General features: G+C 39.6%; 1 protein-coding gene across 4 annotated transcripts in view; it reads right to left on the bottom strand.

Annotated features, from left to right (window-relative positions):
- The window catches only part of PRKDC (protein kinase, DNA-activated, catalytic subunit), a 224653-nt gene that overhangs the window by 81126 nt on the left and 120568 nt on the right, over nt 1-22959 (bottom strand). For all 4 annotated transcript variants that reach the window (XM_045789112.2, XM_045789113.2, XM_045789115.2 and 1 more), the window contains 11 exons: nt 21022-21173; nt 20282-20413; nt 18958-19069; nt 14285-14409; nt 14050-14199; nt 12721-12894; nt 11791-11889; nt 9981-10188; nt 8076-8265; nt 6708-6923; nt 1837-1949 (listed from right to left, as the gene is read on the bottom strand). In XM_045789112.2, the coding sequence (XP_045645068.2) occupies nt 1837-1949; nt 6708-6923; nt 8076-8265; nt 9981-10188; nt 11791-11889; nt 12721-12894; nt 14050-14199; nt 14285-14409; nt 18958-19069; nt 20282-20413; nt 21022-21173 (1671 nt within the window). The remainder of the gene's footprint in view (nt 1-1836; nt 1950-6707; nt 6924-8075; nt 8266-9980; nt 10189-11790; nt 11890-12720; nt 12895-14049; nt 14200-14284; nt 14410-18957; nt 19070-20281; nt 20414-21021; nt 21174-22959) is intronic.

Here is a 22959-nt window from a genome sequence, read left to right as displayed (position 1 = left end):
CTCTTAATTCCTCTTAGAAAAACCTTGGCTATCAGGCCCAGTGAGAGCACCACAGCCCCAACTCCCAGCTCCTCCTGACCCTGCTCACCTGCTCAGGCCAGGCTGGCCTTGTACTTGCTCCTGAGTCACCCCCGACTCCCCACCACACAGGACTGTGGAACCTGTACATCTCTGCCTAGAATGTCTTTTCACAGTTTTCCTCTTATCATTTGGTTCCCACCTCAGATATCCTCTTCAAAGAGGCTTGCTTTCTCACTTCCTCTTTAACAGTCTTCCCCACACAGGGTCATCACTTGGTTAATTTCCAACGTTGCACGTTATAATCCTAACTCATTCATTTTTTTTTGTTCTGCTGTACACACTGGGTTGTAGCTCCATGAATGCTTATATTATATTCACCTCTATACCACTAGCATTGAGAGTAGTGCCTGACACTGAGCACAATGCTCCCAACAAATAAAATGCATGGACTTCCGATGCCTGATTACCTCCACACCGTTCTTACTGAGAAGTCAGCCACTTCAGGTGAAAACACCTGTGTCAGAGGGCATGCATGGCCTCACACCGCAGGCCATTCCGCATTTATTAATTATTTAAAGGACTTTCTTTGTATCAGACCAAAATACCTCCCTGTGATTTCTAGCCAACAATCCTGGTCTTATCTTTTCCTTCTGTCCATATTCTGCTTGCTCTTTCCTTCAGGTACACCTAGTTAGGTTTTAGGCTTAATTAGTAGCTTGTGGCTACTTCTCTGAGTGGGCAAAGCAGAAGGTCATCCACGTGTGGTGGGGCCAGTGAGAGGACCGTGGGATGACTGTGGGGCACTGATTTTGGATCCTCATCTTCAAGAGAATAGCACTGGATATTATACATAACTAATGAATCATTGAACACTACATCGAAAACTAATGATGTTAGTGGCTAACTGAACATAATAAAAAAAAGAGAGAGAGAGAGAATGGCTGTACTTACAGAGACAAGAGAAAGATGAAATGTACATTTTCTTTCCACAGAAGATATAGTGGAAACATTCAACTACTTCATACTCAGATTTCCAAGTTAATTAAGTGAATGAGGATTTAAACTGAAATAGAACAAACTCAGTCTTTTTTTTTAACTCACCATCTTGTCTTTCTTGAAAATTTTGTCATAATTACTCATTCGTAAGTAACACTGAAGCTATGGCTAAACAAATTCTTTCATTATTTCCACATTTTGAGAAATGTTTAATTCATGCCACACTAGGTCAATGCTTTCAGCAGATAACCCTGGACCACCTGCTTGGCCTGTTCACCCCTTTCTCTAGGCTCACCATTCCCTCTTCATCCAGGTACCCCTAGGAGAGTGGCTGGTTGTGATGTGGTCCCACAGTGGCCCCAGACCCAGGGTAGGTCAAGGCTCTGGCTAACCCTTCCTAGCAGCTAAAGTTGTAAGATCATTCAGGAGTGACTGGAGGCTGTGTCTCCACCACATGGAGACAGCCAGGCTGTGCACAGAGAAGTACAAAGCCAAGCTGCAGTGAGAGTCTGAGATAAGGGGCAGGGATGAGGTCCTGGCAGTAGCTGTGAGCCGCAACATACCGCAGATTCAAGGGACTATCCACACAGTCCCCATTCCAAGATACCCACGACCTCATCAGTAGTCATGACCGTCCTTTATATCTACATTAGTCAGAGGAATAATCTTTGCTTCATAAGTAACTTTAACTCATACAGTGCTGCTTGCTAATTTTGTTATGGAAGAAATATCTGACAAGAAACTTATTTCCTTAATATATTATCCTTTGATATAAAATAAATATTTCTGACAACTCAAATTCTTGAAACAAATACAAACCTTCTCTCGTTTTTGTTCAGCAATACCTTTTCTGGCATAAATCAAACTGAGCTTTTCTTGGTCCGTTATAAATCTTCTGCGTAATCTTAATATTTCTGCCCGATTATCTATACCTGAAGAATATAAAGGTTACAGATGGCCAATCTGACGTTTGCAGTTGAATTCGCTTCCTTTCTAGAATCCCCTAAAATAAAAGTAGAATTATTTGCTTGCCTCCATTTTTTACTCTCTGCTAGTTCTGTTTTGTTTTAATGACATAAGTCTATGAAGAACAGAGAAGAGCACAGGAGACCACTAACCAGTTCTGGAAGCTAGAGAATAGAAAGTTGTAACTAACTCAGCCCAACCCCAGTGCCACCATGCAGAGAACAGGGACAAAGCAAGGTCAGTGGAGACGACCTGGAAGGCCCAGGACCTGGCAGCAGCAGACACATCTACGGGAGGAGAGGAAAGTGAGGCTGCAGCAGGAGGTGTGGTTAGAAAGCACTGTCCCTAGTGCTATGGGCGTGGAGCCTGGGAGAGGACACAGGGCCCGTGGGTGTACAGGGCCGGTATGGCTTCAGGCACAGCAACCACACCACGAGAGACCACAAGGGCTTCTGGAACCTGCAGCTGCCTGCTCCTGCCTGGCCTCTAGAGTGCTGGCACCCTGGCCTGCTAGCCTACAGGCAAGAGACTGGAGATTTTGCCCCTGGGTAATTCATGAGCACAAAGCACAGGCAAAGATACCAACACATCAGGAGTTTCAGTGTCCTAGTCTAGTCTGACCTCTGCACTCCTGATGTGCAGCTATTCCAAATGCCTTTTTAGTGCTCCATATGGGAGTACAGGCAAAAAGCCAAGTCACCAGACATTTTGAGGAAAGTGTCAAATATGAAGGAGAGAAATGGAAAAAACAAACAAACAAACAAACAAACCAAATAGGGAAAGAGCAGCTGTTGAAAACAGCCCACCCAGGGGGAAAAAAAATTCAAAATATTATCATTTATCAAAAAGACAAAAGTAGAAATTGCAACTGATCAAGGACTGAAAGGGCATTCAGAGAACAGAAAAAGCTAATGAAAACTAAAAATATGATATCAAACTTAAAAGGGTTAGAAGATAGGTTGACATGATTTCCCAGAATACAAAGCAAAAAGAAAAAAAAAACAAGAAAATCACAAGATCTGATAAGGTCTGATATCCAAGCAACAGGATTCCAAAAAGAAAACTGACATGAGGAAATCATCAACAAAATCATCCAAATATTCCAGAACTGGAAAGTGCATTAGCAGTCTGAAAGGGCCCTCCTAGAGCCCAGAAACATGGACTAAAACAGACCTGCATGCTCCAAAGGACACTTTTGTGAAATTTCCTAAAATTGATTTAAAAGAAAGGATCCTAAGATCTTCAGCAGAGAAAAAATCCAATTCTTAAAAGAATCAACAAAATGAATGCCACCAGGTTTCCCAACCCAACCTTGGGGACTAGGGAACCCTGATGAGTTTACACTCAAAATTCTATAGCTAAATTACCCAGGAGGTGTGAGTGCCATCAAAGCATCAAAAACAGCTTACTGCTTCTGACCCCTTTTCTCAGGAAGCTACTCGAGGAAGTTCTTCACCAGAAAGAAGGAACAAGCCAAGGAAGAAGAATCAGATCCAAGAGAGGTGATGAAGAGGTAGTCTCTCTTCATTCTCAGGATGAAGAGGTGGTCTCTAGACCACAGCTGAGCAGACACCCCAAGAGCAAGTAGCCTGGAACAGGGTGGCTCAGAAGCTCCAGGAGAGATTTCTTTTAAGATGAAACATTTATGTGTTGGAACACAGTAAAAGACAATGGTACCACTCAAAGGAAATCAAGTAATAATATGTAGAAATCTAAACCAGAATAATTAATGCCTAGGAAAAATTATTGTACAAAAAAGGAAAAATAATCATAGTAGCACTATGCCTTGAAGACACATAATATTTATGTAGTCAAAATAAGAGGAAACTACTCATGAAACCAAGATTAAGACATAATTATATCAGAGGATGAGAACACAGGAAGAATTCACTGTGACTGTGTGTGTGGTAGGTGGGGGTGAGAGATAAGAAGGGGCCAGATCCTCAACGTCCATAATGCAAGCTAAAAGAGAATGATTACTACTGAAAGAAAAAAAAAGGTAGGGCAGCAATATTGGAGATACGGAAGGGTGTAAGTGGTTGTGTCTGGAATTTTGGGAAATGGGTATGGAGGGTTGCTGTTTCTTCTGCTGTTCTTCTAGAAAGCTTGGCAAAGTATTTGACTCTTTAAAATACATGCATGTATTACTCTGATACAAATAATTAAAGGAAACTGTAATAAAGAATTAAAATAATGGTTGAAAAGTGATATTTTAATTACGTTACAATTTCTTTTTTAAATGTCAATGGTAATAAATAGTATCATAGTAAGGATTAATTCACCATATTTTATGAACTTCCAAATATTCCTCTTTAGGCAAGAAAATACATAAACCCCAAAGAAGACAGACAGTATGGGAAATATTTTATATTTCCAAAGGTACAAGAGGACATTCAAATATATTAATCAAATTAAAATAGATAGCTAACAGTATTCATTTTGCCTACTCAGTTCTATGAGCTTTTTCAAATGCATATATAAAACTTTTAAGGAAAATGGTTTAAAAACTAGGTTTTACCTCTTATCCTCCTTAATTTTTTTTTAAAGATTTTATTTATTTATTCGACAGAGATAGAGACAGCCAGCGAGACAGGGAACACAAGCAGGGGGAGTGGGAGAGGAAGAAGCAGGCTCATAGCGGAAGAGCCTGATGTGGGGCTCGATCCCATAACGCCGGGATCACGCCCTGAGCCGAAGGCAGAAGCTCAACCGCTGTGCCACCCAGGCGCCCCCCTCCTTAATTTCTATACAAGGTCAATGAAGACAAGGAAAAACTACTCAACAGTTTGACTTGTGGACTATGCTGCCAACCTCAGCCACTTCCCTCTGTTTTCTAAGCCTCCTCCCAGTTCAGTAGAGTGGGTCATGGGCAATCACCATTCATTAACTGGACTGCAGGCTGCCCCAAAAGCACACCTCAACAATTCTGTGGGAAGACGCATGTGCCATGTGTTTGAGGTGAGCAAGACAATTCATGAGCCACGGGAGGGTAAAAGTCATTCTGGGACTGCACTTTAACTTCGGGGCTTTCATCGTCGAAGTTATAGAAGGACAGAGAACCGTGCACTCTGGCTGGATGACAGTCTGGTGAAGAAACAGCAGAAGAGGATATAAAAGAAAGAAGACTGGTGGGAAGCAACCAAGCAGGGGGCAGAACAGACAGAGCAGGAGGGGGTTCATTAGCCCCCTTCAAACCCAGAGTGGTGAGCAAAAGGAAGCTAGATTTACCTCACCTACATTAAGTTCACAGAATTATATATGGCCACAGATTTGTGACATAAATGTGAAAAAGAGTGGTTGGAAATGAGGAACTATTTCATGTATGTGTTTAGTTCCTAAAGGAATTTACCCATACTCATTTAAAATAAAGCTTGTCAGGGGCACCTGGCTGGCTCAGTCAGTAAAGTGTGCAACACTTGATCTCGGGGTTGTGAGTTTAAGCCCCATGTTGGGTATAGAGATTACTTAAAAACAAAATCTTAAAAAATAAATAAAATAAAGCATATCTGAGGGGAGGTGGGTGGGGGGATGAGTCAAGTAGGTGAAGCGGATTAAGGGTACACTTATCTGGATGAACACGGAGTTATGATGTATAGAATTTTTGAATCACTATATTATTATACATTTGAAATTAATATAATACTGTATGTTAATAAAATTAAAAACTTAATAAAAAAGAAAAAATAAGTAAAAGTAAAAGGAATTTATCCTTGCTCCTAATTTTACTTCTTTATATCTAAATTCATATGGTTAGCATTACCCCAAGGTTCTGTGTTATTCCCTTTTCTTTCTCTGTTTTCTTCCTCTGGGCTTTCACTCATTCTCATAAAAAGCTGAGTTGCACCTTTTTAGCCAGCACTGGGTCTCTGAGCTCTGCCAGCACTTCCTTGCAGCCCCCATGACGCATCTCCCCCATCTTCCCCACCAGGACCCTGGGTGGTGGGGGAGGGTTGCCTGTGGCCTTGGCCTCCAGGGCCTCCTAAAGCACCCCACATGGTGCTCCGTGCGTACCCCCCAAGAGGTCATCCAGAGACCTGTCTGCTTGGTTCACTACAGAAAGCCTTGGTTGCCTCCTAAAGCTGCAGGCCCACATCCCCAGCTGTCTGCTCTATGCTGCCATTGGGCATGTCCCACAGCCTAGACTGCTACAAGGCCTGCCAGTCCGTAAACAATCTTAAGCTGATCTGGGTCCCCTCCACTTCCCAAACATGCTCTATACTTCCTGCCTCAGTCCTTGTTTACCCTCCCTCTTCCCACACCCCTAGCCCCCAAGGCTAGTCCCAAAGTCGGCCTCTTTCCCATGTCCTTCCTGGCACTCTCCCATTCTCTCTCTCTGAGACTAATTCTGCCTCATCTCAAGGTCACCTACCTGTTGACTTACCAAGCCCTGATGTTCAGAAAGTCACTAAATGAATGGATTGAGTCCAATATATTCAATAGCTTTTCTGGAACACCTAAAACTAGACTTTCAACATGGTAAGTGCCCAAACAACATTTATTGAATTAAATTTTATTATTTTTTTAAGTAAACTCTACTCCCAACATGGGGCTCGAACCCATGACACCAAGATTAAGAGTTGCATGCTCTATTGACTGAGCCATCCCAGAGCCCCCTAATTTTAATGGGCTTATTTACAGATTATAAGGAAATGTGAATGCAGTCAGAAATGCACTTTCTTTATCTAAGAACTTATTTCAAGTACATTTCAGCAAGCTTACTTTACCTTTTGCTTTGTTATCCACCTCATCTCCTGGAAGGCCCAGCCTTTTTTTCCCAAAATCAGGTCCCACTGACTTCGAGGGTGCTCTCTGTAACTTTGCACTCCTCTTGTGCACAAACAGCAAGGAGGAAGATGAGGAATCCGATGATGAGGAGACCATATAATCCACCAGGGGGTCAATACTGCTCCCAGTCAGCCAATTAAAGGAGCTTCTGCCATCTACAAACAGGCATGACCAGACCATGTCACAGCATGCTCAGCACTGCACAACCCGGCCAACCCCACACCACCCCACCACTGCACCTGGAGCAGTGCCAACTGCCAGATACACCGTGTGCAACAAGGGATGCATTGTCCTGGTGGCACCTGGGGCCTCCACGTGCTCACCTGCTACAGTCACTAGGGACAGCTCCTCCAGGGAGGCAGCCATGTCACGACAGAAAGACACTAGGCAGAAGTTCTATCAGGTTACTCGTGAGCGCCCCAAGGCAGCTCAGGTGTCTGAGCCTAACTGTCCTCATTTGTGAAGCAGGAAACACCCCACCTGCTCCTTCAAGCCACTGTGATCATTACAGGAATGATACACTGTATCCACTATAAGGTACTAGGACTCATGACTTCTAATATAATGTCATAAAATATCCATGGTAATTATTCAAATCATTCCTACTTCTAGAACCAATGGAACATGAAAAAACCTATACAAAGGAAAAACATTTGAAATGTTTATAAGAAATGATTTAGGTATTTTACTCTACAACTTGTACTTCTCTGATCAAAGGAAACAAGTGAACAATTTAAGAAAGAAAAGTTTAATAAACTATAAACACAGTAAATGATTTTGGTTTAGCTCTTCAGTACTTCTGATATAAGGGGTTTCAAATTTGATGCACTAAATGGATTTTTTCTGGACAAAACCAAAACAAAACATACACATACTGTAACTTGTTTTTTCTAGTTAAAAATAATCCTTTTCTTTTTTTTTCCCCCGTGGTAAAATTTAGAGAACACCAAATTAACTATTTTAACCATTTAAAGTGTACAGTACTATGGCATCACGCAGTTGGGCAACCATTGCCACACTTCATTTCCAGAGCATCGTCCATCTTCTTAAACAGAAACTCCATATCCTTTAAGCACCAGCTCCCCATCACTCCTCCCCAGCCCTCCCCCTTCCAACTCTAAGAATCTAATGACTCTTGGAACCACAATGCTTTTCTCCCTTGACTGCTTTATCTTTTCTGTGGTTCTTACCACTTTTTTTTCATTATTGTTCCACTTCTCTTATAGTCAATGTCCTTGCAGTAGAGGCTACTTCCACAGGTCATATTGCCTAGTGCAGAGCAGGCAGGTGTTCAGGTGGACAGTTACCTGCAGTTTGTGTAGGTGTGAAGTCATACTGCTGTTGGGTGGCACGTATCTGCCTAGCCATCACACCTTGAGCTGGAAGGGATCCCTCCTGGGTCCGGGCCTGGAGAGCACTTTGGGAAGCCTGAGTCTCAATAAACATTGGAGTGAGAACAGTACTTCGGAAGCGCCAGTCATAATCAATGGTATATTCCTGCATGTAAGAGAGCTCCAAATGAAATAATGGCCCTTCTTTAAGCAATACTGAAATACTTTTATTAAAATCCATTGCTACTATCAGCAAATATGCACTATAATTTCATGTATCTCTGTGGGAAGCAGCTGAAGAACCTTTCCGAATTTAAAAATTTTAACTAAATAATTATTTGTCAACTAAAAATAGTGATTAGTATTGGGGGAGAAAAACCATATATCTCCTCCTTCATGTTCTGCATAAATGGCCTAATGCCACGCTCAATAATGGCACCACAACAATAACAAGCTAAAGGGCTCAGCTCCTTCCAAAGTCCCACCATGTGCTTGACACTAGGAAAGTCACTAGGACGAGTGCAAGCAAAAGAGTCAGGCCCTGCTACCCAGGTTGGCAGATGTGAAGTGAGCACATCTGTAAATATGTAAATCATCACAGGTTGTTAAGGCTGCCAGGAGAAAATGCAAACTCAGTATCTACCAAATGGATGGGGGAAATGATGAGGAAGGAGGATGGCCTTATGGAGAAAGGAAAATCTAAGTGGAGGCTGAAATGGGGACAAGTGTGAGCATGTGAAGACAGTGTGAGCAGATGAGGCTCAAGCAAATGTGTTTCAGAAAGGAATGTGTGAGTTTTCCAAGTAAAATAAGAAGCCCAGTATCACTAATCGTCAGGGAAACACAAAACAAAATCACAATGAGACATCGCCTCACATCTGTCAGGTGGCTATGATCAAGAAGACAAGAAATGACAAGTGTTGGCAAGGATGTGGAGAAGAGGAAACCCGCATGCACTATTAGTGGGAATATAAATTGGTGCAAACACAAAGGAAAACAGTATAGAAGTTCTCAAAAAATTAAAAACAGAAATACCATACGATCCAGCTATTCTACTTCTGGGTATTTATCCAAAGGAAACAAAACACTAACTCAAAAAGGTACATGCACCTCTATGTTCACTGCAGCGTTATTCATAACAACCAAGACATGGAAGCAACATTAGTGTCCATCGATGGATGAATGGGTAAAGAAGATGTGATGTGTGTATGTGTGTGTGTGTGTGTGTGTGTGTGTACACACATATAGATACACATACAATGGAATATTACTGAATCATAAAAAAAGGAAATTTGCCATCTGTGACAACATGGATGGACCTTGAGGGCATTATGCTAAGTGAAATATGTCAGACAGAAAAAGGCAAATAACCACATGATCTCACTTACATGTGGAATCTAAACAACAACATGAAAACAACAACAACAACAAAAACTGAACTGACAGATATAGAGAACAGACTGGTGATTGCCAGAGGCAGAGGATGGGGGGGAAGGTGACATGGGTAAAGGGTCAAAAGGTACAAACTTCCTTAAAAAAAAAATAAGTCATGGAGATAGAATGTGTAGCATGGTAACTATAGTTAATATTCACTGTATTATATATTTGAAAGCTGCTGAGAGAGTAGATAGTAGAAGTTCTCATCACAAGGAAAAAATATTTATAAGTACGTGGTGATGGATGTTAACTACGCTTACTGTGGTGATCGCCTCACAACACGAACAAGTATCAAATCATTATGTGGTACACCTGAAACTAACATGTCATACGTCATTTATATCCGAATAAAGGACAGCCACTTTAACTCTGTTAGAAAATGTTTGCTGACTAAAAGACAGGAAAAGCTTGTAAAATTTATTATTACAAAGATAAGTACTTCACCTGAAATTCACATTCTGACAGAGGATGCTCAAACACAGGGTTTGGATAATCTGGACTCATGCTGGTCATTTCAAGCAGAAAATCTGTTGCTAAGCTTAAAAAGTGCATTTCTATCTTTGGAGAGTATAAAGAATTTAATGCCAACAATCGGTCCAAGATATTTGAAGGTAATCTAGTCTCATGGCTCCAGAAATTTCGAATAATCAATCTGAAAAGCAGAGTGGAAAGAAGCATATTTTTCAGATATTGGTAAATAAGAAAGGATGTCCTATACATGGTATCACGTGGAGAAGGCAGTTTGTCATCTCTATAAAGTTTAACACAGAGGAAAACCACATCCAAAATTGTATGAAGAGTTTAATCTGAGTTATGAACAATATGCACTGAAGGAAGGGAATATTCCAAAACCTTAGTATATTTAACAAGAGGTGAAAAACTGGATGATTTTATTCTCATCTCTACTATCTGGGAAGTTTTCAATGATGAGTATATAATATTAACTATTTGGAAACTGAGAGAATACCTTAAGAAATTATATGTAATCCTTCACTGCCTTGCTAAAACAATTCACTCCAAAAATTAGTGCCATAAAATATTCAAAACTTAAACTAGTTAAAAACCAGGTTAGGCTTGGGGTGCCTGGGTGGCTCAGTTGATAAGAAGTCTGACTCTTGATTTCAGGTCATGATCTCAGGGTTGGGAGAACAAAGCCCCCACTGGGCTCCACACAGTGTGATTCTCTCTCTCTTAGGATTCTCTCTCTGTCTCTCCCTCTGCCCCTCCCCCTGCTAAAAAAAAAAAAAAAAGTTAGGTTTTACAATTTAGGAACGCTTATGAAATCCAAATACAATTTTGAAAAGCCAAATGAGTTTAAAATTATGGCAGAATGGAAAACTGAAATATAGAACCATACAAAAATTTTATACCTCTTCTTATATAATTAGTACTTGATAAAACATTCATAAAACTAATAGGGTAGGCATTTTAGAGGAAAACTGGGGATTCACAGTACCTGGACAGATAAAACCTGACTTGTATATGCCTCCCTAGATGAGACTAATTGAAAAGCAAAGGAGGAGTGCCCAGATGCTGGGCCTCCTCTGAAGTTTCTTAGCGGCACGCAGCCGGATTCTTACTGCGGCTCAAGGGTCTCATCCAGGGAGTGGGTTTTAAACAGGCACCTGTAGTGGTCATGTATTTCATGAACTCTGCCTTGCACATGGTGTATTAATTAAACTCACAATAAAAGTGGAGACAGAGCTTGGCTCAAGGCCTTTTGTCACTAGAGCATCTGGCCCCCAGGCCTCTTTCTCAAACTAAGGTGTTGGGAATAATTCTTTCATTTGCTGTCTCAGGGTTTGCTGGCCAAACCTGACAGAAAATAATCATCACTTATATTTCTCCAATATAATTAATATTATGGTTTTCTCCTATTTCTAAAGTTTCAAACATTTCACTCAATATTAGTATGTATAGTGTGATCTCAACTATTTAAGTTAAATTAGAAACGTAATAATCATCATTACAGATTTTTTCATTTTGAGACACTGATTCACTGCATGAGCAGAGAAAGCTTTATTCATACCACTTTTTAAAGAGTCTTTTTTATATTAAAATAACTTGTCAGGATTTTTAAGTTAATGTGCTTTAAAATACCTTTCTATTAAACACTATGAATGGAGAAAGCAGAGAAAATGCTAATACTATAAATATAATTCTAAAACTGCTAAAAAATACTCAGTGCAAATCTAGAAAGAAATATCCCTAAAGGTATTTGTCCTGGCCCAATTATTTCAGAAGGAGCACATACTGAAGCCCAGCGTTCTCATCGATCAACCCTTGAATCAACACATCTTTTGCCAACTTAAATATTTCCCGAGACTCATCATCTGCTTGACTTTCTGGATCTCTGAGAAGAAATAACAAAATGACAAAACATTAATATTGTCTTCTATCAATTTTGTTCAATCCCAATAACACCATCCAGAATTAAAGTTAAATAATCTGGCTTTTCCCGTGGTAATTTAACTTCCCGAATCACAGGAGAACCTACCCTCATGCGTATGTACCCTGACACCCTCCTTTGGTGCCTCTGCAAACCTATCCAAGTGCCCATCACCGCCCCACCTGCAATGTGACAGGGTTCAGGTGCACAGGGCAGGGTGGGTGGATAATGGCAACAAGGCTGCAGAGGGCTCCCTGGGAATGTTAAGAGGTCCTAGGACAGGCTCACACCCTACAGAAAGCGGTGTGATGGTAGGCAAGTAGGATGATGACATCCCACAGAGTTCGTTTTCTTAATTTTGTCAGATCTTAAAGGGATAACTATAAAAACAAATTACACCATTAACCAGTAATTGCACATTCTAAGTTCCCACAGGTACATAAAAGGAGTTAAAATAAGGATACATGTCAACGTACTAAAATAAACTTGTTTTAATTATTAATATGTTTAAAAATGTTTTATTATTTATTATAATCTGTTCCAGATTACTATAAGCAAGCAAATACTCCCTTAAAAATTGTAATATAAAATGTTAATGTACTGGGGTGCCTTGGTAGTTCAGTCAGTAAAGTGTCCAACTCTTGATTTTGGCTCAGGTCATGATCTCAGGGTCGTGAGATTGAGCCCCATGTCAGGCTCTGTGCTGAGTGTGGCATCTGTTTAAGATTCTTGTTCTCCCTCTCCCTCTCTACCGACAACCCCCCCCCCCCCAAAAAAAGGTAATGTAGACCTTACCGGTAATTGTCATGAACCCACATTAGAATATTATACATTTGCTCCCTACACACTGGAGAAGGATGAGAAATGAATTCTACAACAGGATTCAGAAGTTCTCGGAGTTCTACTGGTTTCAATTTTGCCATCATCTTATAAATTATGTCCAAACACACTTTCTGTCTTTCATCATCTCTATGACAAAAGAGATTTTTAAAAACACACAAATTTAGCAATTTTTATTATACTTTCAGATATGACAGGTAACTTTTTCTTCTTTGTGCTGTTCTGTATTTCAAAATTTGTTACAACAGAAACATAAAAATTACACCTTAAATTATCATGAGCTACAGTATTAAAAATAACTGAATTAATTCACTGTGGTATCCTGGGTTGGATCCCAGAATAGAAAAAGGACATTAGTAGGAAAACTGGTAAAAGCCAAATAAAGTCTAGTTTAGTTAACATTAATGTACTGATGTTAATTTCTTAGTTTGTTTTTTTTTTCTTAGTTTTGACAAATGGACCATGATTATGTGACATGGAAAAACTGGGGGAAGGGTATGTGGGAACTTTGTGTATTATCTTTCAAATTTTCTATAAATATAAAGTTATTCCAAAATAAAAGTGCATTTTTTAAAAAACCCAAAATGTCAAACAAAATAAACTAAATATAAAGGATTTCACATTATGAAAAAATGATTTCAAGTGCTAGTCAGGTCCCCTGGCCAGTCAGAAGTGAGTTAAGGGTAGTCTGGGCCCAAAATAAGGTGCACACCTATTTTATGTATCTTTTCTTCCTTAAAGTACCCAGCTTAAGGCTTTACACACAGCAGATACTGAGTAAATTTCTAATGAAGGATATTACACCACAGCAACATATATTCTTTGTTATTGGCGTTAACCAATAATTTATCCCTATGTAAAAAATATGTACACAGACAAGACTGGAAAAGAGTACAGAGAAATAAAAACATTGTAAGTGATCAAAAACATCTTTTAATATTTATTTTAATAGTATAATGTGAAAATAAATGAACAATTTTAACAAACAATGGAAGCAAAGTCAGCAAAAGCAAAGCCCTAGTTGGCAAAATGGGTACAGAACTCAAAAACATGCATTTAAAATCTGAGAACCTTAGACAATGCTTGAGATGTGGCTTCCCCAAAGTGCCAGGCTAGCAGAGGCAGGAGGGTCAGGCCTCACCACCTTTAATTCTGATTAAAATTTAACAAATACATATTTTCTGAAAACCTATGAGTTCCTTCTGAGTTGAAGGAGACATCTGAACAAATCAAAATTTTATAAGCCAGCTGCCTCTGAGAATATAGGACTAGCTACACACTCACCTGTGTTTCATGACTTGAATGAAATCCTTGCTCTTTAACTGTAAGTAGAGATCTGTTATTTCCTCTGCACGACAAAGCACCACCTCCAGACAGAGGGTCTTCATCACGCCATGAAATTTGGGCAGCAGGAAGAACACGGTGTTCATAAACCTACCCAGTGGACATGGCCAATGAGTGAGAGGGAAGTTGCAGACCCTCTCCCGCCACAGGATGTCCACCACAACTGACATCTTACCTATCAGCAAGAGGAGGAAAGTTCTTCACGGCTTTGTTCAAGCACACAATAAATTTATCCTCCTTCGTATTCTGATGTTGCTTCAATTGCTTTATGATCAGGTCAAACACCAACTCCTCCAATACCTGAAAAATTAAGTTTTTCTCAAATTCACAAGGTGGAAACTTATGTTGGTTACTGAAAACAGGTTTGTCTTGAATAGTTAAGTGAACCCAAGGAAGGTGTTCAATGCTATCACCTACAAGGTAAAGGTGTTCGCAGGGTATAGCACCAGGACCATGCACAAGTTGGCATAACCACTGGGCACAAGAGGCTCTGGGGCTGTGAGTTCGGGCGAGCCAGACCATGGCCATGCCTGCTTGGTGCTGCTACCACTGGTGGCATCCAGCGCCTGTCAGATGGCAAGCTGATAAAGATTAGTGCTTCCTTCTAACACCTGAAATACTGCTAACAAGTCGTTTGAGAAGCTGAACTAAAATCAGTGACTAAATGCTGTGTAAACACATTTTATGATGCTAGTGTTCACATCTCTGGTCAAATATTCACATAAACCAGAATTTTCAATTTTCACAACCAACCCCATCACTGTCTATCTCCCTATATCTTGTTTTCTCTTCATTGTATACTACTATCTACCATGATAGATTCATTTGTGTGTTGTCTGTCTCCCCTTACCAAATGCTAGCTTCCTGAGGCAGGGAGGGGCTTGCCCTACCCTGTTCCTGGCTGCACCCCCAGAGCCCAGAGCCAGCCAGTAAGTACCCAACATACATAACCAAAATTATAAAAGAATACAGTATGGGTGAACAACAGAAGACAAATGCATGCACACACATAATGATGACTGGAGACTACATCTTAGGTGCCAAAAGCAATTCAGTGGTTAGAATATGATTGACTCTCAATGACGTCTTTAATTTCACTCTGTTTTTCTAATTTCTACACTAAAAAAATGCCATTTTATATTCAGAAAAGAACTATGTAAAACAAAAGTGTTTATCATTCTTACTAACTTGAAATTTAAGTGAAGAGAGATTAAACCTGGGATCTGGTATAATTTGCTCCACCTGTACTGAAAACTTAGCATATTATGTAAACTGAAACCCAATATCTAGGGACATAGAATCATGTAATAATAACAAGGTTATTTTCTGAATTTAAAAATTTTATTTTACAAAAATAGCTAGTAATCCCTAAAATAAATTATAAGTGAAGACTGATCTCCCAAAAGGGGTCTATTTCCCTTAATTTTCTTTTAAACACAAATAAATGCCTGACTAGCAAAATGGGCAGAGGTCCAATATACTGTGTTGGGGTACCCTGGGTGTCCTCAGGACCTAAGGACCGACTTCCCTAAACCTCTCCTCATCCAGCAAGAGAGTGAAAGTAGCCCATTCTCCACTACCCATCTTTTCCTTCAGGAGAGGATGGGGACTGGAGGCACAATGTTGGGAATCATGAACATAATCGGCAGTTTTTAAAAACACAGACAACAAAAAGAAATAAAAGGTATACAAACTGGCAAAGAAGTCAAACTCTCCCTCTTCACAAATGATATGATACTTTATATGGAAAACCCAAAAGACTCCACCCCCAAATTACAAGAACTCATACAGCAATTCAGCAATGTGGCAGGATACAAAATCAATGCTCAGAAATCAGTTGCATTTCTATACACGAACAATGAGACTGAAGAAAGAGAAATTAGGGAATCGATTCCATTTACAAGAGCACCAAAAATCATAAGATATCTCAGAGTAAAGCTAACCAAAGAGGTAAAGGATCTATACTCTAGAAACTACAGAACACTGATGAAAGACATTGAAGAAGACACAAAAAGATGGAAAAACACTCCATGATCATGGATCGGAAGAATAAACATAGTTAAAATGTCTATGCTGCCCAGAGCAATCTATACTTTCAACGCCATCCTGATCAAAATACCAATGCCATTTTTCAAAGTGCTGGAACAAACTATCCTAAAATTTGTGTGGAACCAGAAAAGACCCCCAAATCACCAAGGAAATGTTGAAAAAGAAAAACAAAGCTGGGGGCATCACGCTGCCTGATTTCAAGCTATACTACACAGCTGTGATCATCAAGACAGCATGGTACTGGCACAAAAACAGACAAATAGATCAGTGGAACAGAACAGAGAACCCATTAATGGACCCTCAACTCTATGGTCAAATAATCTTCAACAAAGCAGGAAAAAACATCCAATGGAAAAAAAGACAGTCTCTTCAGTAAATGATGCTGGGAAAATTGGACAGCTACATACAGAAGAATGAAACTTGACCACTCTCTCATACCATACACGAAGATAAACTCTAAATGGATGAAAGACCTTGATTTGAGACAGGAATTCATCAAAATCATAGAGGAGAACAAAGGCAGTAACCTCTTCGACATCAGCCACAGCAACTTCTTTCCTGACACATCTCCAAAGGCAAGGGAAACAAAAGCAAAAATGAACTTTTGGGACTTCATCAAGATAAAAAGCTTCTGCACAGCAAAGGAAATAGTCAACAAAACAAAGAGGCAACCCACGGAATGGGAGAAGATATTTGCAAATGACACTTCAGGTAAAAGGCTGGTATCCAAGATCTATAAAGAACTTCTCAAAATCAACACCCAAAAAACAAATAATCAAATCCAAAAATGGGCAGAAGACATGAACAGACACTTTTCCAATGAAGACATACAAATGGCTAACAGACACATGAAAAAATGTTCAACATCATTTAGCCATCAGGGAAATTCAAATCAAAACCACATTGAGATTCCACCTTATGCCAGTTAAAATGGCAAAAATAGACACGGCAAGAAACAACAAATGTTGGAGAGGGTGTGGAGAAAGGGGAACCCTCTTACACTGTTGGTGGGAATGCAAGTTGGTACAGCCACTTTGGAAAACAGTGTGGAGGTTCCTCAAAAAGTTAAAAATAGAGCTACCCTATGACCCAGCAATTGCACTATTGGGTATTTACCCCAAAGATACAGATGTAGTGAAAAGAAGGGGCATGTGCACCCCAATGTTCACAGCAGCAATGTTCACAACATCCGAACTGTGGAAGGAGCCAAGATGTCCATGGACAGATGAATGGATAAAGAAGATGTGGTCCATATATACAATGGAATATTACTCGGCCATCAGAAAGGAAGATTACACAACATTTGCATCAACATGGATGGAACTGGAGGAGATTATGCTAAGTGAAATAAGTCAAGCAGAGAAAGACAATTATATGGTTTCACTTATATGTGGAACATAAAGAATAGCATGGAGGACATTAGGAGAAGGAAGGAAAAAGGGAAGGGGGGAAATTCAGTAGGGGAGAGGAACCATGAGAGACTATGGACTCCGGGAAACAAACTGAGGGTTTTAGAGGGGAGGGGAGTGGGGGGGGTGGGGTAGCCCAGTGAAAGGTATTAAGGAGGACATGTATTGCATGGAGCACTGGGTGTTATACGCAATGAATCATGGAACACTACATCAAAAACTAATGATGTACTGTATGGTGACTAACATATCATAATAATAAAAAAACATAAAAATAAAAATAAATAAAAACACAGGCTGGATGGTTGACAGGGGACCAGGGAAGGAGAAGAGGACCAATATCAGAGCTAAGGAGTTGGCCAGGAAACATGGAGCTAAGGAAGGGAGAGGAAACTGCCAGGGAAGTAGGAAGAGAGCCAAGAGAATGTCCTAGAAGCAGTGACAAAGGGAATCAGGAAGAATGATCACCTGTGTCATCCTGGACAGACTGCAACAAGACCTGGCAAGAGCAGCTTATCACAATGAGTGACAGTGATTTTGGAGGCTCCAAAACACGTAGCACATGGGATGTAGCAGTAAGCATCATTCCACCATGTTATTTTCAAGTAAGTTAGAACATGTAATTTCCACACACTGGCCCATGAAATTTACATACATTTGTAATAATTACATTCTGTTGAGAACTGCAGTACTCTGAATGTATATTGCACTAAAAGATTCAATTAGGTCATTCTCACAATCCTGTAAAGTGGGCAGGGCACACAAGACTGAGAAAGCTCGTGGAGGTGCCCTGTCCTGTCTGACAGCTATATTATGTCCCAAATTGGAAGTGGGTGATTTTACTAGTTAAACTAGTCCTAACTAACCATGGCAGGTATTTAACAGAATAATTTTCTCCAAAAGGAAATCCTGACACTACCTTCAGAGAAATGAAAGCTGGTTAAGTACTCATATCCTGACTTTCACAATAAAAAGTTACCAATCTTTAAATGTTTACCAAGTTTCCAAGTGTTTAAAAAAATCATATCTCTTCTTTAAAAAAAAAAAAAAACTGAGCACTGGGGATGCCTAGGTGGCTCAGTTGGTTGTGTCTGCCTTCAGCCCATGACATGATCCCAGGGTCCCGGGATCAAGCCCCAAATTAGGCTCCTTGCTCCTACTGCTTCCCCTGATAGTGTGTGTTGTCTTTCTCTTTATTTATTTATTTATTCAAATAAATAAATAAAATCTAAAAAAAAACAACAACTGAGCACTGTATGCAGTAGGAAAGAGTAAAGTATTAATAAATGCAGAATGCCCACTTTGGTTTATTATATTATAGAGGATATAAGTAACAAGTGTTATGATAAAACTCAAAAAGTATTTATTTAAAATTGTATAACACACTCACATTTTCTTTCTCGGTAATATATCGAAGAGTAAGTCCTAGAACTTCTGCTGCTGCTGCATACACCTCTTTATATTTTACAAAGGACATATTACCAACCAAAGCTTGAAAGTATCTGTACCAAATACAGAAAATAAATATGCATCAATAATATATTCTATTGACATAAATTTATAACAACTTTGCTCCTCGTACCACATTAATAGCACAAATTGAGAAAATATGAAACGTAAAACATGATTGAAATTATTTGTGTGAAAACATATATGAAGATGTACTTAAGGCTCTGACATCATGACCTGGAAGGCATATTAAAGTCTACAGTTCAATCACAGAGGACCTGCTGTAATCAAACCAAAACACAATGCTGGATGCTAAAAAACTGTAGTGAAAAGAAAGCTACTATACAATATCATGATTTACTGACAACCCTTGAAATCCATCTGCTTTGACAAGTGGAGGACAATAAAATGAGGAGAGTGAGCACCAGTGCAGTGCCCCCAGACTCCACAGGCCATATCATGTTAGCCTCCAGTTCGGTTGTTACTGGGGGAATCAAAGCTTAAAAAGGTAACCTGTATATAAGTAAACTATATCCCACTGAATCTGTGTGGAGCCACATGTCTGTCTATGATACCAGGTGACTGGTGTAACCGGTGCCAGGAGGCTAACACAGGAAGACCAACCAGAGTGGGACACTTCCAAAGTAATGGGAAAAGCTCAGAAGGGACATGCTGAAATCTCTAGTAACCATGATGTGAGTGCTGACTTTTCAAAAATCCCAAAATAGTGGACAATGAAGCTCCATTCCATGATGGTACAGGATTATTTTACTAGCACCCCCCCTCTAGACATTGGGCTGCATTCACCCCCCCCCCCCCAACAAAGGGTCCTGATAGAGGGAGCAGGGGCTGCAGCTACAGCAGAAGTAGAGCGACACAGCAGCACAACATCCAGGCATCCCTTTCAGGTCATGATCCGGTCATGAATGATCCCACAGAGTCTGTGTCGCTTTCAGGGCAAATGCTTAAAATGTGACTTTAGAAAATAAGAAAGAAAATACCAAACACTTCCTATTTGCTAAAACACACTTGAAAAAAAAAATTACACTCATTTTGAAAAAGTTAACTTTCCTCATTCACTCCATTAACATATTTCTTCTCCCAAATGACCCCTAAGCCCAACTACCTTAATTTTGGTAGAAATATTTTTAAGATGAGTCTAGGTCCTTACATTTATCAAAATTAGACCACACTCCAGTCTGTCAATCCGATTCATTATACGTTAACCTAAAAAAGAAGCAAAGCCAAAACTCCTCTATACTTACTTTATGCTCTCTATGCCACATTTTGGGTCATAGGGAGGTAAGTTATTGGCCATTACAATGCCTAATAATTGAATTCCTACTGAATTGTCTTTAGAATTAGGATCTTTACTGGAAAACTTCTCAAATATTAACCTGAAACATAAGCATAAAGCATAGGTTATCATATAATAAGCAGCAAGAAGATATAAAATTTTCTATGGCTAATTTTCAGGGTAAGAAATACGTTGTCTTTCTCTACATCTAACACCCTTCTTACTAATACCCTCCATATATGCATTCAAGTTATTCTAGCTGTGCAACACAGACTGGTCTATATTTTTACGATCTCATTATTTGCCCCAATTCTTCCTTAGTTGATACTGAAACCTTAGAAAAGTTTTAGCTCATCTCAGGCTGTGCTAAAAGGAATCAAAGAAAAGTCTCACAGCCTACCCCTGGGCTAGGACAGTGAGAAACAGAGGGCACCCCACATGCCCAGTGTGCGAGAAAAGCCAGAGGTGAGCTGGGAGATGGAGCAGGGGCCATCTGGAGGCAAGATCTGCCCAGAGGTGCTTCTAGTATTAAACTTCGGAGGTTGTAATTTTACTAGTAGCAATATTATACCCTTACAACGATTTGATTTCAAATTATCTTCCTTTTATCTATCATTTCAAGTAATTACATTTCACTGTAATCACCATTTAACCATGTTACATTTTAAAAATACATAAATGATATTGCAAAATCTAGTAAATTTATACCTGTAAGGGATAGATAAACAATCCTTCCAGCATTCAACAAGGGTTTTTATAATTTCAAGGTTATGTCTAAACACAGCTCTTTTTTGATGAAAAACATGTTCCATTAGGAAATGAAGCAATCGATTTGCCAACACTTCGTCTTTAGGGACACCCTAAAAAGGTACAGAAACTCTGTAATAATATGTAGCATTCCATTCTAGAAAAGCATTTTTAAAATTTCTTTATTATTTTTTTACTATGTTCAATTAGTCAACATATAATTCATCATTAGTTTTTGATGTAGTGTTCAACGATTCACTAGTTGCATATAATACCCAGTGCTCATCACCACACATGCCCTTCTTAATATTCATCACCCTGTTACCCCATCTGCCCACCCCCTCTCTTCTGTAACCCTTGATTTGCTTCCACGAATCCAGAGTCCTTCATGGTTTGTCTCCCTCTCTTACTTCTTCCCATTCAGTTTTCTTCCCTTTACCTGTGGTCCTCCGCACTACTCCTTATGTTCCACATATGAGTGAAACCATATAACTGTCTTTCTCTAATTGACTTACTTCACTTAGCAAAAGCGTTGTTGGTTTTTTTTAATTTAAATGCTAGTGAACGTACACTGCAATATTGGTTTCTGGAGTAGAATTCAGTGATTAATCACTTACAAACCACATCCAGTGCTCATCATAAAAGTGCCCTCCTTAATACCCATCACCCATCTAGCCCTCCCCCACCCAACTCTCTCCATCAACCTTCAGTTTCTTCTCTGGCTTGTTTCCCTCTCTCCTTTTCTCTTTTCCCACTTCACATATGTTAATCTGTTTTGTTTCTTAATTCCACATATGAGTTATATGGTATTTGTCTATCTCTGACTAACTTATTTCATTTAGTGTAATACACTCTAGCTCCATCCACACTGTTGTAAATGGCAATTCTTTTTGATGGTTGAGTAATATTCCATTGTACATATGTATCTTTATCCATCAGCCAAAGGACATTTGGGCTCTCTCCATAGTTTGGCTACTGTTGATAATGTTGCTACGAACATCTCAGTGCATGTATCCCTTCAAATCTGTATTTTTGTATCCTTTGGGTAAATACCTAGTATTTACCAGTGATTGCTGGACTGTAGGGCAGATCTATTTTAAACTTTTTGAGGAACCTCCATACTGTTCCCCAGGGTGGCTGCACCAGTTTGCATTCCCACCAATACTGTAAGAGGGTTGGTTCCCCTTTACCCACATCCTTGCCAACATCTGTTGTTTACTGAGTTATTAATTTTGTCCATTCTGACAGGTGTGAGGTGGTATGTCATGGTTTTGATTTGTATACCTCTGATGATGAGTGATGTTAAACATTCTTTCATGTGTCTGTTGGCCATCTCAATGTCTTCTTTGGAAAAGTGTCTACTCTTGTCTTCTGCCCGTATCTTAACTGGGTTGTTTTTTGGGCATTGAGTTTTATAAGTTCTTTGTAGATTTTGGATATTAGTCCTTTATCAGATATGTTGTTTGCAAATATTTTCTCCCATTCCACAGGCTGCCTTTTAGTTTTGCTAATTGTTTCCTTCACTGTGCAGAGCTTTTTATCGTGATGAAGTCCCAATAATTCATTTTTGCTTTCCTTTCCTTGCCTGTGGTGATGTATCTAGTAAGAGGTTGCTACAACCGAGGTCAAAGAGGTTGCTGCCTGTGTTCTCCTCTAGGATTTTGATGGTTTCCTGTCTCACATTAAGGTCTTTCATCCATTTCAAATTTATTTTTATGTATGGTATTAGAAAGTAGTCCAATTTCATTCTTCTGCATGTGGCTGTCCAATTTTCCCAACACCATTTGTTGAAAAGATTGTCTTTTTTCCATTGTATATTCTTTCCTGCTTTGTTGAAGATTAGTTGACCATATAGTTGTAGGTCCATTTTTGGGTTCTGTATTCTATTCCATTGATCTA

The sequence above is a fragment of the Ursus americanus genome, chromosome 9, assembly GCF_024610735.1.
Source record: "Ursus americanus isolate L20-20 chromosome 9, mUrsAme1.1.p, whole genome shotgun sequence".
Lineage (NCBI taxonomy): Eukaryota > Metazoa > Chordata > Mammalia > Carnivora > Ursidae > Ursus > Ursus americanus.
Note: the sequence above shows the minus strand (reverse complement) of the source record. Positions and strands in the feature narration are given on the sequence as shown.